Source organism: Gallinula chloropus (genome assembly GCF_964237585.1).
Source record: "Gallinula chloropus genome assembly, chromosome: 27".
In the NCBI taxonomy this organism is placed as follows: domain Eukaryota; kingdom Metazoa; phylum Chordata; class Aves; order Gruiformes; family Rallidae; genus Gallinula; species Gallinula chloropus.
Window position 1 is genome coordinate 2,273,305 of NC_140112.1, and position 15,074 is coordinate 2,288,378.

A 15,074-nucleotide genomic window follows, 5' to 3' on the forward strand; every position below is an offset into this window, starting at 1 on the left:
GGCCCGGCTTCCGGCCGCGCTCCGCCGCCGGGGACTTTGGTCCAGCCCCGGGTTTCCTGCATCAATCATCAACCAGGGGAGGGAGCGGCGGCCATCGCCCGGCCCTGCCGCCCCGACAGTCCCCGCCGGGGCCCCGGGAGTCCCCGCGACGCCCCCCCCCTCCCCGGCCTCTCCCCACCCGGCACCGCCGGTCCCCCCCCCCCCCCCTTCCCCTTCCGTAGCGTTCCCAGCGCCGCCGGCCCCGCCGCCCCCTCCGCCGCCCCGGGAGCCGCCATGTCCTCGGTCGCCCCGGCCAAGTATCCCTTCAAGAAGCGGGGCAGCCTGCAAGCCCCCAGCCCCGCAGGTGAGCCCCCCCCAACCCCCCCAACCCCGCCTGAGCGCGGCCCCCCCCGTCCCCACAGCCCCCTCCCCCGGCAGGAGCCCGGCCCGCGGGGATGTCAAGGGGGGAGCGGGGGGGGGGGGTGTCCAGACGTGGGTGCTGCCGGGGGATGTGGGGGGGGGGCCGCCTGTGTTGGGGAGGGGGATGGGAAGGCGCTGGTTGGGTGTGTTGGGGGCTGCGGGGTGTGTGTGTTTTGGGGGGTGGGGGGGGGGGGTGGCGTGTGCCCATCACCGTGGTGTCTGGGCTGCTCGGCGGGGGGGCTGCTGGTCGCTGCCGGGAGCGGAGGGGGTGGCGGCGGTGTTGGGGTGTCCTGGGTCTGTGTGTCTGTGTGTCTGTCTGTGTCTGTGTGTCTCCCCCGTGTGCCCCCCCCTCCCCTCCCCTCCCCAGGCAGCGCGGGGCGGGGGGGCCGCTGCGGCGGAGGGGTGGCGCAGCGGGTGGTGTGTGCCGGGAGGAGGAGGAGGAGGAGGAGGAAGGGGGGAAGCGAGAGGACTGGGGGGGTGCGGGGTGGGGGGGGGGTTGGAGGGGGGTCGGGATGCTGGGGCCGGGGGGGGAGGGGTTCGCGCGGGTGGTCTCGGCTGGCGCCGTGGCCGGGGGGTCGCTCGCGGGGGCGATGGTGACACCCGGAGGTGACAGCCGGCGATGGTGACACCCCCGGGGGTGGGTGACACCCGCGGGGTGGCCCCTTGCGCTGGCACCCGGCTGCGGGGAAGGGGGGAGGGGGGGCTCGGGGTGCTGCCGGCGGGCGCTGGGGGGGTTCAGGGTACAGGCGTGTCCCCGAGGGAGGCACAGGGGCCGGGCACGTCCCTGCCTGGCTGTCAGCACCACCCACCAAGGGCAGACACCCACAGGTACCTGCCTGTCCGGTGGGGAAACTGAGGCAGGGCTGAGCGGCCGGGCTGACACGCTCTTGCACACGCGTGTGCACGGGGTGGGGGGGTGGTGCTGGGCTCTGAATACCCCCAGCCCTGCGGGTCGTGCCTCAGTTTCCCCATCCCAGACCTCAGCAATGGGCAGGGTGGGGGGCTGCCCTCCACCCCCACCATTGCATTTTGGGTGATGTGGGGAGGATGCACTATGGGGGCATGGGATAGAGGTTGGGGGGGCTGAGAGGGGGACAGGTCTCCTGGGGTCGTCTCCCCCCAAACTGTGCTGGGTGGGATGCTCTTAACTGCTGTCTCAGTTTAACTGGGAGGGCACGATTTCCAGTGCCTCCCCCCACTCCCTGCTGGTTCTGTGGTGGGGTTGGCAATGAGGGTGAGGGGTGCAGAGGAAGGTGCTGGCAGCCGGGGGGGGTCCCTGGTGCCGGGGGTTGCTTGGGGGGGGGGGGGAGGCAGGAGCTGGGGATGACCCCAGGGGATGTTGGGTGATGAGGTTTGTTTGCTGGGGGGGGGATAATGGGGGGCATTGTCTGCCCTCCCTCATAGTTTGGGGGTACCACCCCCTTGGTGGTGCCTTTCATGCCGTACTGTGGGGGGTCAGTGCTGGTGTGGGAGGAGCAGACAGAGGGGTGGTGGATGGAGCAGCCCAGCTGAGAGGACGGGGGGTGTGGTGGTGGGACCCCAGCATCCTGTCCCCCCCATCCCTGAGCCCCTCGATCAGTTACACCCCCCCGACGGGCCCAGCAGCCTCCCTCAATGCATGGGGAGAGCAGGGGGGCTGTCCCCCTCCTTCCTTGAGCTGCCTCAGTTTCCCCATCACCACTGTGGGGACACCAGCATCCCAGTTCAGGAGGGGGGCTGTGGAGGGGCTGGTTAACCCTGCCTGGGAGGGGGAGGGGGGGGTCCAGGCCCCCCCTTGCTCACGCTGTGCTGGTGTCTGCAGAGCTGCGGGGTGGGCCGGGGTCCCGCACGCTGCAGTCGGCTCGTTCCCTCCCCGGGACCCCCCACTGCCTGAAGCATTTCCCCGTGGACCTGCGCACCTCCATGGACGGCAAATGCAAGGAGATCGCCGAGGTGGGTCCCGGGTCCCGCCAGCTTTGGGGGTGGGGGGGGTTGGGGGTATCTGTTGGGGGGGGTATCCCACCTCCATCCTTCCCCTTCCCATCCTCACCCAGCTCCAAACCACCCCTTCCCCCGCCCCACCTTCCCCCAGCCTTTCCAGCTCAACTAGGGTGGGGACCCCCCCCCCCCACCAAGTGGCTCTTCCCCTCCCAACCCCGCGGGCTGAGACCGGGCACAGCTCGTGACAGGGATGGTCCGGGCAGGAGCTGTTCTGCCGCTCGCTGGCCGAGAGCGAGATGAGGACGGCGCCCTACGAGTTCCCAGAGGAGAGTCCCATCGAGCAGCTGGAGGAGCGGCGGCAGCGCCTCGAGCGCCAGATCAGCCAGGACGTCAAGTAAGCTGGGAAAGGGGGTGTCACCCACCCCACCACCCCCCATCACCATGGGATGGGGTCCCCGCTTGGGGACAGACCACTACCCACTGCCCTGGGGGGGGCTGTCGGTCCTCTGTGCCAGCTCTGTGTGTCCCCCCCCCCACCCTCTCCCGTGGGCGTTGCGCTTGGTGTCCCCCATTTAGTTCTTGCTGGTTGCTGTCTGGTTGCTGTTGTTCCCGCCATTAACGGGGTGTTTTCTCTCCCCGGCCCCTCTCTCCCCCCCTACCCCAATCCCCAAACCCATCCCCACTGTCCCTGTCCCGTGTCCCCCCCCCCACTGCCTGCGTGTCCCCAGACTTGAGCCCGACATTTTGCTCAGAGCCAAACAGGACTTCCTGAAAATTGACAGTGCTGCCGACTTACAGTGAGTGTCCAGCCCGGTGCTGCCGGCCGGGGACACGGGGGGTGGTATCGGGGACCCCCCCGCCGCCCCCAGCCCTGCTCTGACCCGTTAACCCCTCCCCACAGCCACCCCACTTCCCGCTGCTCCCCTAAACGCGGAGCGGGAAGGTCCCCACCAGCCCCTCGCTGGCACCGAGGGGGTTAATGCACCTCGAGGGGGGGGTTAGGGATGTGGGGGTTTGGGGTGGTGGCACAGGACCCCCATCCAGGCCCTGTTGCCCCGCCCCCCCCCCTGCCAGGACAAGCTGCGTCTCCTCCCTCCTGTCTCCGCTTGGGAGTTGTCTCTGTCACGAGTTAGTTCGTTCTCTGTCCCCCCCCCGCCACTTTTCGTTGTGCTCATGTGGGGCTGGGGAATGTGTCTGGGGGCGGGGCGGGGGGTGACATGGACACACACGGTGCTGCCACCCGTGGGAACATGGAGGGGGGGGGGCACCCATCAGCCTGAAGCCGGTGGTGACATCCCAGAGGACACCACCCGCCTTGTGTCACCCTGTGGTGGGTGCTGCTCCTGGGGAAGGGGGGGACACAACATGGGGATGGGGACGTGGGGATGGGGACGGGCCGTGTCACCCTCTCACCAGCCCCTATTTGCACCCACAGGCTCTTCAAGGAGCAGAGTGAGGACTTGGTGGATCACGTCCCCAAGGAGCGGGAGGCGCTGGAGCGGGAGTTCCAGCGGGTCACCATCTCCGGGGAGGAGAAATGTGGGGTGAGCCCCCCACCCATCCCATCCCATCCCCATCCCCTTGGTGAGGGGCTTCGGGGCATCAACCCCACTTTATCCTTAGTTTATTTTTGAGGTGTCATCCCCCCCCCACTTCCACCCCTCTCCAGGTTCCCTTTACGGACCTTCTGGATGCAGCCAAGAGCGTGGTGAAGGCGCTGTTCCTCCGGGAGAAGTACATGGGGCTGTCTCTGCAGAGCTTCTGCAAGACCACCGCCCGCTTCCTGCAGGAGCTCTCCGAGAAGCCCCTGGAGACCCGCGGCTACGAGGAGGTGCCCGAGACCCCCGTGGCTGCCGGTGAGCACGAGCTGCTGGGATGGGGAGGGGGGGGTCTTTGCTGGAGGGGCTTTAGGGGAAGCCATCTGATACTGGGTGTCTCCTGGGTGTTTCCTGGGTGCAGATGCCCCCGTGCACCCCCCGTTCGCGGAGCAGCATCCCTATGAGACGTGGGACCCCCGGACCATGCCGGCTGATCTGGGCTTTGGGTTGAAGATGGTGGATGGTGTGGTGCACGTCTACACCAAGCAGGACCTCACCGACAAGTGAGTGGCGAGGCATGGCGGGGGGGCTGCTCACTGGGGGGGTGAGTTTTGGGGGGGATGGATAACAGGGGGAGCTTGCTGGATCCTGTCCCTGCATGTGACCCCCCCACCCCCAATCTGTGTGTGTGTGTCCCCAACAGGAGCACGGAGCTGGACCTGCCGTACCCCGACCTGCAGGAGTTCATCGCTGACATGAATTTCCTCATGGCTCTGATCATCAATGGGCCCATGTAAGGAGAAGGGTCCCCCCATGGGGGTGTCTTGGGTGGGGGGAAAGACCTTGGGGACAGCACCAGGGGATGTGATGGGTGGCGATGACACATGCTGCTGGTCCAGCTCTCACATCCCTGTGTCCACCCTTGCTCACAGCCACCGTTCGTGGTGGTGGTTGGGGCTCCAGGAGTCCAGAGCTGTGTCCCCTCATCCCAGTGGGCACCAGCTGTACAGGGCTGGATGTTCTCCCTCCTCTCCCCAAAACTGACACCCACACCCCCACCTCCTGCAGCAAATCCTTCTGCTACCGCCGGCTGCAGTACCTGAGCTCCAAGTTCCAGATGCACGTGCTGCTCAATGAGATGAAGGAGCTGGCAGCCCAGAAGAAGGTTCCTCACCGGGACTTCTACAACATCCGCAAGGTACCTGCTGGGTCTGGGCAGGGGGAGGGGGGCTGGCTCAACTGGGGAGCTTCTGGAGGCTCTGGGGACTGAGCATCACCTTGGGTCGTGCAGGTGGACACCCACATCCACGCCTCGTCCTGCATGAACCAGAAGCATCTCCTGCGCTTCATCAAACGGGCCATGAAGAAGCATCTGGATGAAATTGTCCACGTGGAGAAGGGCAAAGAGCAGACGCTCAAGGAGGTCTTTGAGACCATGAACCTCACCGCCTACGACCTGAGCGTGGACACGCTGGACGTCCACGCGGTACGGGGTAGTGGGGGGCACCCCCAAAACCTTGGAGAGAGGCGCAGGGGCTGCAGCCTGTCTCTGCCTGGGGTGGGGGAATCTTCTCCAGGTGTTGTCCCAGGGCTCTGGCTGGGGTTGTGGTGGTGGTGGTGGTAGTGGTGGTGCTGGGGTGCTGAGGGTTCTCCACTCAGTATCCACGTCCCCCGGGCAGGATCGCAACACCTTCCACCGCTTCGACAAGTTCAACGCCAAGTACAACCCCATCGGGGAGTCCATCCTGCGGGAGATCTTCATCAAGACCGACAACCGCGTCTCGGGCAAGTACTTCGCCCACATCATCAAGGTGAGCAGCCCTCCTGGGTCCCACAGCCCCCTCCCTCCCTCCCTCTGATGGCCATGGGGGCCACACCACCTGTGTGTGTGTCCCCATCCTGGTGGTTGAGGGGTGGTGACACTCGCCCCCTCCCCATCAGGAGGTGATGTCTGACCTGGAGGAGAGCAAGTACCAGAACGCTGAGCTGCGGCTCTCCATCTACGGCCGCTCCCGGGACGAGTGGGACAAGCTGGCTCGTTGGGCCGTCAACCACCGCGTCCACTCCAACAACGTCCGCTGGCTCGTGCAGGTGCCCCGGCTCTTGTGAGTACTGGGTGGGGGGGCAGATACCTTCAACCAAGGCCAGGTCCTGGGTGGGGAGACCACAGGTGGCTGGGGTGGGCTGGGACACCCGGCTCTGAGTGGGGTCTGTCGCCCTGCAGTGACGTCTACCGGACAAAGAAGCAGTTGGCCAACTTCCAGGAGATGCTGGAGAACATCTTCCTGCCCCTCTACGAGGCCACCATCCACCCTGCCCAACACCCAGAGCTGCACCTCTTCCTGGAACACGTGAGCACCACGACCTGCGCCGGGGGGGAAAGCGACAGGGGACCCCGGTGACACCCACCAAGCCCCAGCCTGGGTCCAGCTCCAGGGCTGGGGCAGATCTGCTGGAGGAGTGACCATCCCACCCCAGGGTTGTCTGTCCTGCAGGTGGACGGCTTTGACAGCGTGGATGATGAGTCCAAACCAGAGCATCACATCTTCAACCTGGACAGCCCCTTACCGGGCAACTGGGTGGAGGAGGACAACCCCCCCTACTCCTACTACCTGTACTACATGTATGCCAACATGACGGTGCTCAACCACCTCCGACGGTGAGGATGCCTGGGGCTCCTGGGGGTGGAGGTCTTGGGGTGCAAGGTGGGGGGGGTGTCAGGTGCTGATGGTCAGCCCTGTGTTGCAGGAAGAGGGGTTTCCACACCTTCGTCCTGCGCCCGCACTGCGGCGAAGCCGGCCCCATCCATCACCTGGTCTCGGGCTTCATGGTCTCAGAGAACATCTCCCATGGCTTGCTGCTGCGTAAGGTGAGCGGGGATGGGGGTGCCCCTGGGGGCCAGGTGCGTGGCTGGGACCCCCCTTTCACCCTGCTCTGTCCCCCCTTCCTCCCTCCTTCCCTCCCTCCCTCCCAGGCTCCTGTCCTGCAGTACCTGTACTACCTGGCGCAGATCGGCATCGCCATGTCCCCGCTGAGCAACAACAGCCTCTTCCTCAGCTACCACCGCAACCCCCTGCCCGAGTACCTCTCGCGGGGGCTCATGGTGTCCCTCTCCACCGATGACCCCCTCCAGTTCCACTTCACCAAGGTGAGCGGTTGGTGGGGGGGTAGGGAGGGGTTATAGGTCACCCACCCCACCCCAAAAACGGCCACCAGCTGAGCCACGGTGACGGGTGACTGGGAGCAAGGCGCTGCCCACCCGCTCCAAGAGGATGCTGATGGTCTGGTGAGGGTGGGAGGAGCTGAGGACCCCCACCCTGTTCTGGGAGGGGGGGGTGGCCCACGGGGTGGGGGTGCTGAGGCTGTGTCCCCCTGCCCCAGGAGCCGCTGATGGAGGAGTACAGCATCGCCACCCAGGTGTGGAAGCTCAGCTCCTGCGACATGTGCGAGCTGGCCCGCAACAGCGTCCTGATGAGCGGCTTCTCCCACAAGGTACCCCAGCCCCCCTTTCCCACCGGGACCCCCCCCAGCCCTGAGCACCCTGCTGTGGGTGCTGGCAACATCTTGCTCTTGGCTCTGCAGGTGAAGAGCTACTGGCTGGGTCCCCACTACCTGAAAGAGGGACCAGAGGGCAACGACATCCGTCGTACCAACGTCCCCGACATCCGCGTGAGCTACCGCTTCGAGACGCTGTGCCAGGAGCTCACCCTCATCACGCAGGCGGTGCAGACCGAGGAGCTGGAGACCATCCAGGAGGAGGACGCTCTCACCATCACCTCCACCCTGGGCACCCACTGACTCCCTTGCCCTGCCTTGTCCCCGGCTCCCATGGGACTTTGCTGTCAGCACCCCAACGTTTCCTGCCCCCCCAGGGCTTCGGCGCCGTCCCCCCTCCTGCTACCTCCCGCCCTGGGCAGGGGATGCTCCCTGCTGCTGACCCCAGCGTCCCGCCGGTGCCACCGTGGAGGGTCAGGGGGTGCTGGGTTCTCTCCGGTTCTTGGGTTTTGGGGGGGTTTGTTGGTGTTTTTTGGTCTTTTATTGTGTTGGGGTTGGGGTTGGGGGTTGGGTTTTGAACTGGTTTCCTCGTGGGGTTGGTGGCACACGGCTGAGGTGCTGGGAGGTGATGTGGGTGGAAGCGCCACTGTGGGGTCCTGGCTTCACCTCCCGGGCTTGGGACGTGGTGACAGGTTGGGGGGACGTTGGTGCCAGGTGTGGGGGGGGATGTGGGGGCACCCAGCCCCGGGGCAGGACCCAGGTCCCCATGCGGTCCCAGTCCCTGCCCCTCTCTCCGTCCGCTTGCTCACCCCTGGGGCCGTGGGGACAAGCCAAGCAGCACCCAGGGACTCCTGCAAGGTGCTTTCTGCCCCCATACCCAGCTCCTCTTGCACCCCCACAATGGGGCTGCCACATCAGTGGGCACCCAGGGGCCACGGTACTGGCGGGAGGGGCTGGGGGAGGATGCTCCGTCCTCACCATCACCGCAGGGAGGAAGGCAGAGGGGCTGGGGTCCTGTGTGGCCCCAGCTGCCTTGTGGGCCATCACCCCATCTTCATGTCCCCCCCAATCTGGTCCTGCTGCTGCCCTGCAGCTGGGGGCTGGGACTCCTGGAGTAACGTGGGGTGAAGTGCAGAAACAAACAGAAATGAGACAAAAAAAAGGAGGAGACCCCTCCCCTCCCCCCACCTCATCCTCACCCCCCCGAGCATGGAAAAATAAAGTATTTAATTAAAACACTTAAATCTCAGCCTGCTGGGGGGAGGGTTCCTGGCCCCAGAGGGAAACTGAGGCAGCAAGGGGGGGGCCCCTACAGATCACTGCTGGGGCAGAGGGTTGGGGGGGGGGGGGTGTTGCCCCCCGTGGCTTTTGGAGGGGTGGGGGTGTCTGCTGGGGGTCAGACAGAGCTGGTAGGGGGTGTGGAGCTGCAGCGTTGGCCTCAGGGCTGGCAGGATGCCCTGGCACCCAGCCTGGGCCTGGTCACATGAGCGGGGAGGGGAAAGGGGAGGGTGCTGGGGGGCGGCTCAGCTCCCCCCCTTCCCCAGTCCAGGTCCTAGTCCCAGTCTGCACAGAGCTGGAGCTGGTGCCACCATGGTGGTCATACTGGGATACTGGGACGTCCGTGGGGTGAGTGGGGCCGGGGGGGTGGTGGTGGCTCACTGGGGGGGGGGTGTGTGGGTGTCCTACGGTGGGGAGGGGTGTCCTGCGTGGGGAGGGGGAGTGTGTGTGTGGGTGCCAAAAGGTGGGTGCTCTGTCCCCCCTCAGCTCGCCCAGGCCATCCGCCTGCTGCTGGAGTACATGGAGACCCCCTACCAGGAGAGGCAGTACCACATGGGCCCAGGTGAGGGGGGGCAAGAGGGGTACCCCCCCTGCACCCCCCCCCCCAGACCCCCTCCTCACCTCAGCTGCAGCGTCGGGACACAGGGGAAGAGGCTTCTCGTTTTGCAGGGGGAGAGAGCAGCTGGTCCTCTGCCCCCCTACCCCCAGCTCGGGATGGGGGGGGCACCTTTACCCCTGCCCCCCCCAATCTGCCCAGTCTGGACCTTGGTCCCTGCTCAGTGTCCTCCTGTACCTGCCCGGGGTGGGGGGGCACACACGTGGCTGCTCGTGTTGTGTGACACCCTCCCCCCCCCATGGACTTGCTGTGGGTGGGATGAGTGGACACAGGGGGTAGGTCTGGGGGAGCGTGTCCCCCCCTCCATCTCTCTGCCCCCCCCAGGCCCTGGCTTCGACCTGAGCGAATGGACCAACGAGAAGGAGAAACTGGGTCTTGACTTCCCCAATGTAGGTGATGGATGGGGAATGGGGGGGGTGTGGGAGGGGACTGGGGGGTTACTGAGGCTGACCTCCCCCCCCCCCGCCATGGCATCCCCCCCCAGCTGCCCTATTTCATCGATGGCCCCACCAAGCTGACGCAGAGCAACGCCATCCTGCGCTACATCGCCCGCAAGCACAAGATGTGTGAGTGAAGGGGGGGGTGTCCCAGGGGGTGGGTGGGGGTTTTTGGGGGTGTGGGGGGGTGCTGATGCATCTCCTCCTCTGATGCAGGTGGGGAGACAGAGGAGGAGATGATACGTGTGGACTTGATGGAGAACCAGGTCATGGATCTTCGCATGAGCTTAATCCGGCTCTGCAACAGCCCTGACTTCGTGAGTAACCCCATGGGGTGGGGGCACAGGGGGACAGAACCCCCCTACCCTTCCAGGGGGTCTTGTTTCCCCCCCCAACCCCACTGGGGATGGGAGTAATGAGGCCAATCTCCCCAATCCCATAGGGATGGGATGAGAGTGATCAGGCCACAGCCAGCGTGGGGGGGGTGCATTGGGGTGCACCCTTTGCCTGGCTACATTGAGGGGCGATGCCTCTGGGTGCTGGGGGGGTGGGTGTGGGGCAGCTCCCACCCCAGCTCTGGCCCCCCCAACCCGTGTAGGAGAAGCTGAAGCCAGCCTACCTGGAGCAGCTGCCGGGGAAGCTGCGGGAGCTGTCGCAGTTCCTGGGCTCCAGGACGTGGTTTGCTGGGGAGAAGGTAAGTGGGGGGTGCTGGGGGCTTTGAGGGGGGGGTCCCGGTGGGGGATGGCCCCCCTGTCACGTCCCCTCTCCCCCCCTGCAGCTCACCTTTGTGGACTTCGTGGCCTATGACGTGCTGGACCAGCAGCGCATGTTCGCCCCCGAGACCCCCGAGCTGAAGGGCAACCTGGGCCGGTTCCTGCAGCGCTTCGAGGTGAGTGGGGACACCCCGGGGTCCCTGTCCACACCCCTGACACCCCGGGGTCCCTGTCCATACCCCTGACGCCCTGGGGTCCCCACTCCTGACACCCCGGGGTCCCTGTCCCCATCCCCAACACCATGGGGTCCCCATCACTGACACTCCGGGGTCCCTGTCCACACCGCTGACACCCCGGTGTCCCCATCTCCGACACCCTGGGGTCCCTGTCCCCATCCCCAACACCCTGGGGTCCCTGTCCCCAACACCCTGGAGTCCCCATCTGCACACCCCGGGGTCCCTGTCTCTGACACCCTGGTGTCCCCATCCATGTCTCTAACACCTCAGTGTCCCCATCCCTGTCCCTGACCCCTGGTGTTCCCATCCCTGACTCCCCTTGGTGTCCCCATCACTGACACGCCCCCCCCCAGTGTCTCCATCCCCATCCCTGACCCCCCCCCAGTTTCCCCATCCCTGATGCCCCTCAGTGTCCCCATCCCTGTCCCCCGTGGTGTCCCTGTCCCTGACCCCGCTGTCCCTGTCCCCAGGCCCTGGAGAAGGTCTCTGCCTACATGCAGTCGGGGCGCTACATGAAGACCCCCATTTTCTGGCGCAAGGCCAAGTGGTGCAACAGCAAGGAGTGAAGGGGGGGGGGTCATTGCCCCCTCCCCACCCCCCCGCCTTGCCCCCAGCCCCTTCCCCTGCTGAAATAAACCGGGGGGGGGGCTGCCCCCTTGTCTGGCTCTTTGTGGGGTGCACCGAGCTGTCCTCACCATCACCGCAGGGAGGAAGGCAGAGGGGCTGGGGTCCTGGTGGGACATCACCCCATCCTCATGTCCCCCCCCACTCTGGTCCTGCTGCTGCCCTGCAGCTGGGGGCTGGGACTCCTGGAGTAAGGGGGGGTGAAGTGCAGAAACAAACAGAAATGAGACGAAAAAAGGAGGAGACCCCCCCCCTCTCCCCCCACCTCATCCTCACCCCCCGAGCATGGAAAAATAAAGTATTTAATTAAAACACTTAAATCTCAGCCTGCTGGGGGGAGGGTTCCTGGCCCCAGAGGGAAACTGAGGCAGCAAGGGGGGGGGGGCCCTACAGATCACTGCTGGGGCGGGGGGGGGGGGGGGGGGTGTTGCCCCGCGTGGCTTTTGGGGGGGTGGGGGTGTCTGCTGGGGGTCAGACAGAGCTGGTAGGGGGTGTGGAGCTGCAGCGTTGGCCTCAGGGCTGGCAGGATGCCCTGGCACCCAGCCTGGGCCTGGTCACATGAGCGGGGAGGGGAAAGGGGAGGGTGCTGGGGGGCGGCTCAGCCCCCCCCCTTCCCCAGTCCAGGTCCAGGTCCTGGTCCCAGTCTGCACAGAGCTGGAGCTGGTGCCACCATGGTGGTCATACTGGGATACTGGGACGTCCGTGGGGTGAGCGGGGCCGGGGGGGTGGTGGTGGCTCACTGGGGTGGGGGTGTGGGGGTGTCCTACGGTGGGGAGGGGTGTCCTGCGTGGGGAGGGGGAGTGTGTGTGTGGGTGCCAAAAGGTGGGTGCTCTGTCCCCCCTCAGCTCGCCCAGGCCATCCGCCTGCTGCTGGAGTACACGGAGACCCCCTACCAGGAGAGGCAGTACCGCCTCGGCCCAGGTGAGGGGGGGAAAGAGGGGTACCCCCCCTGTACCCCCCCCCCCAGACCCCCTCCTCACCTCAGCTGCAGCCTCGGGACACAGGGGAAGAGGCTTCTCATTTCGCAGGGGGAGAGAGCAGCTGGTCCTCTGCCCCCCTACCCCCAGCTCGGGGTGGGGGGGGTGGGGGTGGGGGGGGCACCTTTACCCCTGCCCCCCCTAATCTGCCCAGTCTGGACCTTGGTCCCTGCTCAGTGTCCTCCTGTACCTGCCCGGGGGGGGTGGGGGCACACACGTGGCTGCTCGTGTTGTGTGACCCCCCCCCATGGACTTGCTGTGGGTGGGATGAGTGGACACGGGGGGGGGGGGTCTGGGGGAGCGTGTCCCCCCCTCCATCTCTCTGCCACCCCCCCCCCAGGCCCTGGCTTCGACCCGAGCGAATGGACCAACGAGAAGGAGAAACTGGGTCTCGACTTCCCCAATGTAAGTGATGGATGGGGAATGGGAGGGTGGTGGGAGGGGGTTGGGGGGCACTGGGGCTGACCCCCCCTCCATATGGCATCCCCCCCCCCCTCCCCAGCTGCCCTATCTCATCGATGGCCCCACCAAGCTGACGCAGAGCAACGCCATCCTGCGCTACATCGCCCGCAAGCACAAGATGTGTGAGTGAAGGGGGGGGTGTCCCAGGGGGTGGGGAGGGGTTTTGGGGGTGGGGGGGGTGCTGATGCATCTCCTCCTCTGATGCAGGTGGGGAGACAGAGGAGGAGATGATACGTGTGGACTTGATGGAGAACCAGGTCATGGATCTTCGCATGAGCTTCATCCGGCTCTGCTACAACCCCGACTTCGTGAGTACCCCCATGGGGTGGGGGGTGGGGAAGGCACAGGGGGACAGAACCCCCCTACCCTTCCAGGGGGTCTTGTTCCCCCCCCATCCCCACTGGGGATGGGAGTAATGAGGCCAACCTCCCCAATCCTGCAGGGATGGGATGAGAGTGATCAGGCCACAGCCAGCGTGGGGGGGTGCATTGGGGTGCACCCTTTGCCTGGCTACATTGAGGGGTGATGCTGGGGGGGGTGTGGGGCAGCTCCCACCCCAGCTCTGGCCCCCCCAAACCCGTGTAGGAGAAGCTGAAGCCAGCCTACCTGGAGCAGCTGCCGGGGAAGCTGCGGGAGCTGTCGCAGTTCTTGGGCTCCAGGACGTGGTTTGCTGGGGAGAAGGTAAGTGGGGGGTGCTGGGGGCTTTGGGGGGGGGGTCCCGGTGGGGGATGGCCCCCCTGTCACATCCCCTCTCCCCCCCCTGCAGCTCACCTTTGTGGACTTCGTGGCCTATGACGTGCTGGACCAGCAGCGCATGTTCGCCCCCGAGACCCCCGAGCTGAAGGGCAACCTGGGCCGGTTCCTGCAGCGCTTCGAGGTGAGTGGGGACACCCCGGGGTCCCTGTCCACACCCCTAACACCCCGGGGTCCCTGTCCACACCCCTGACACCCTGGGGTCCCCATCACCGACACCCCAGGGTCCCTGTCCCCATCCCCAACACTCTGGAGTCTCCATCACTGACACCCCGGGGTCCCAGTCCCCAACACCCCGGGGTCCCTGTCCCCATCCCCAACACCCTGGGGTCCCCATCACTGACACCCCGGGGTCCCTGTCCCCATCCCCAACACCCTGGGGTCCCCATCACTGACACCCCGGGGTCCCTGTCCCCATCCCCAACACTCTGGGGTCCCCATCACTGACACCCTGGGGTCCCTGTCCCCATCCCCAACACCCTGGAGTCCCCATCACTTATACCCCAGGGTCTGTCCCTGTCCCTGACCCCCTGGGGGTCCCTGTCCCCATCTGCACACCCCGGGGTCCCTGTCTCTGACACCCTGGTGTCCCCATCCCTGTCTCTGACACCTCAGTGTCCCCATCCCTGTCCCTGACCCCTGGCGTCCCCATCCCTGACTCCCCTTGGTGTCCCCATCACTGACACCCCCGCCAGTGTCTCCATCCCCATCCCTGACCCCCCAGTGTCCCCATCTCTGTTCCTGACCCCTGGTGTCCCCATCCCCATCCTTGACCCCGATGTCCACATCCCCATCCCTGACCCCCCAGTGTCCCCATCCCTGAAGCCCCTCGGTGTCCCCATCCCTGTCCCTGATCCCCGTGGTGTCCCTGTCCCCGACCCCTGGTGTCCCCATCCCTGTCCCTGACCCCTGGTATCCCCATCACTGACACCTCCCCCAGTGTCCCCATCCCCATCCCTGATCCCTCCTGGTGTCCCCATCTCTGTCCCTGACCCCTGGTGTCCCCATCCCTGACCCCCCTCCGTGTCCCCATCCCCATCCCTGACCCCGGTGTCCCTGTCCCTGACCCCTGTGGTGTCCCTGTCCCTGACCCCGGTGTCCCCATCCCTGTCCCCCGTGGTGTCCCTGACCCCGGTGTCCCTGTCCCTGACCCCGCTGTCCCTGTCCCTGTCCCCCGTGGTGTCCCCATCCCTGACCCCGCTGTCCCTGTCCCCAGGCCCTGGAGAAGGTCTCTGCCTACATGCAGTCGGGGCACTACATGAAGACCCCCATTTTCTGGCACACGGCCAAGTGGTGCAACACCAAGGAGTGAAGGTGGGGGGGTCATTACCCCCTCCCCACCCCCCCACCTTGCCCCCAGCCCCTTCCCCTGCTGAAATAAACCTGGGGGGGGCTGCCCCCTTGTCTGGCTCTTTGTGGGGTGCACCGAGCTGCTGTGGCACCGTGGGAAGGGTGGGGGCCATGGGGAGCCCCCATATTGTGGGGTGGCTCCTGGGGGGGGTGAGGAGATAGGGGAGGGGGCTCTTGGACCCCTGGGGTGGGTGGGTGGGTGGGGGAGTCATTCCCTTGTGACACCCCAGGATAAGGGGGACACCCCCCATGTGGAGACTATGGACCCCAAAGGGG

The 15,074-nt window shown here is 66.2% G+C and overlaps 3 protein-coding genes across 3 annotated transcripts; all 3 read left to right on the forward strand.

The window, feature by feature from the left end:
* Nucleotides 1-184: 184 nt before the first annotated feature.
* Nucleotides 185-7,776, forward strand: AMPD2 (adenosine monophosphate deaminase 2). The gene is made up of 18 exons (XM_084276024.1): nt 185-343; nt 2,201-2,331; nt 2,583-2,713; nt 3,048-3,116; nt 3,755-3,863; nt 3,989-4,175; nt 4,279-4,420; nt 4,561-4,650; nt 4,926-5,055; nt 5,149-5,343; nt 5,537-5,668; nt 5,799-5,962; nt 6,082-6,208; nt 6,353-6,516; nt 6,606-6,726; nt 6,832-7,005; nt 7,239-7,349; nt 7,440-7,776. The coding sequence occupies exons 1-18, from the start codon at nt 274-276 to the stop codon at nt 7,653-7,655; spliced, it is 2,463 nt and encodes an 820-aa protein (XP_084132150.1). The 5' UTR covers nt 185-273; the 3' UTR covers nt 7,656-7,776.
* Nucleotides 7,777-8,859: 1,083 nt separating this feature from the next.
* Nucleotides 8,860-11,570, forward strand: LOC311201607 (glutathione S-transferase 2-like). The gene is made up of 8 exons (XM_084276021.1): nt 8,860-8,978; nt 9,117-9,192; nt 9,571-9,635; nt 9,731-9,812; nt 9,900-10,000; nt 10,282-10,377; nt 10,462-10,572; nt 11,103-11,570. The coding sequence occupies exons 1-8, from the start codon at nt 8,943-8,945 to the stop codon at nt 11,196-11,198; spliced, it is 663 nt and encodes a 220-aa protein (XP_084132147.1). The 5' UTR covers nt 8,860-8,942; the 3' UTR covers nt 11,199-11,570.
* A 310-nt stretch (nt 11,571-11,880) lies between these two features.
* On the forward strand, nt 11,881-14,858 carry LOC311201608 (glutathione S-transferase 2-like). The gene is made up of 8 exons (XM_084276022.1): nt 11,881-11,963; nt 12,102-12,177; nt 12,574-12,638; nt 12,736-12,817; nt 12,903-13,003; nt 13,281-13,376; nt 13,462-13,572; nt 14,665-14,858. The coding sequence occupies exons 1-8, from the start codon at nt 11,928-11,930 to the stop codon at nt 14,758-14,760; spliced, it is 663 nt and encodes a 220-aa protein (XP_084132148.1). The 5' UTR covers nt 11,881-11,927; the 3' UTR covers nt 14,761-14,858.
* The last annotated feature ends 216 nt before the right edge of the window (nt 14,859-15,074 follow it).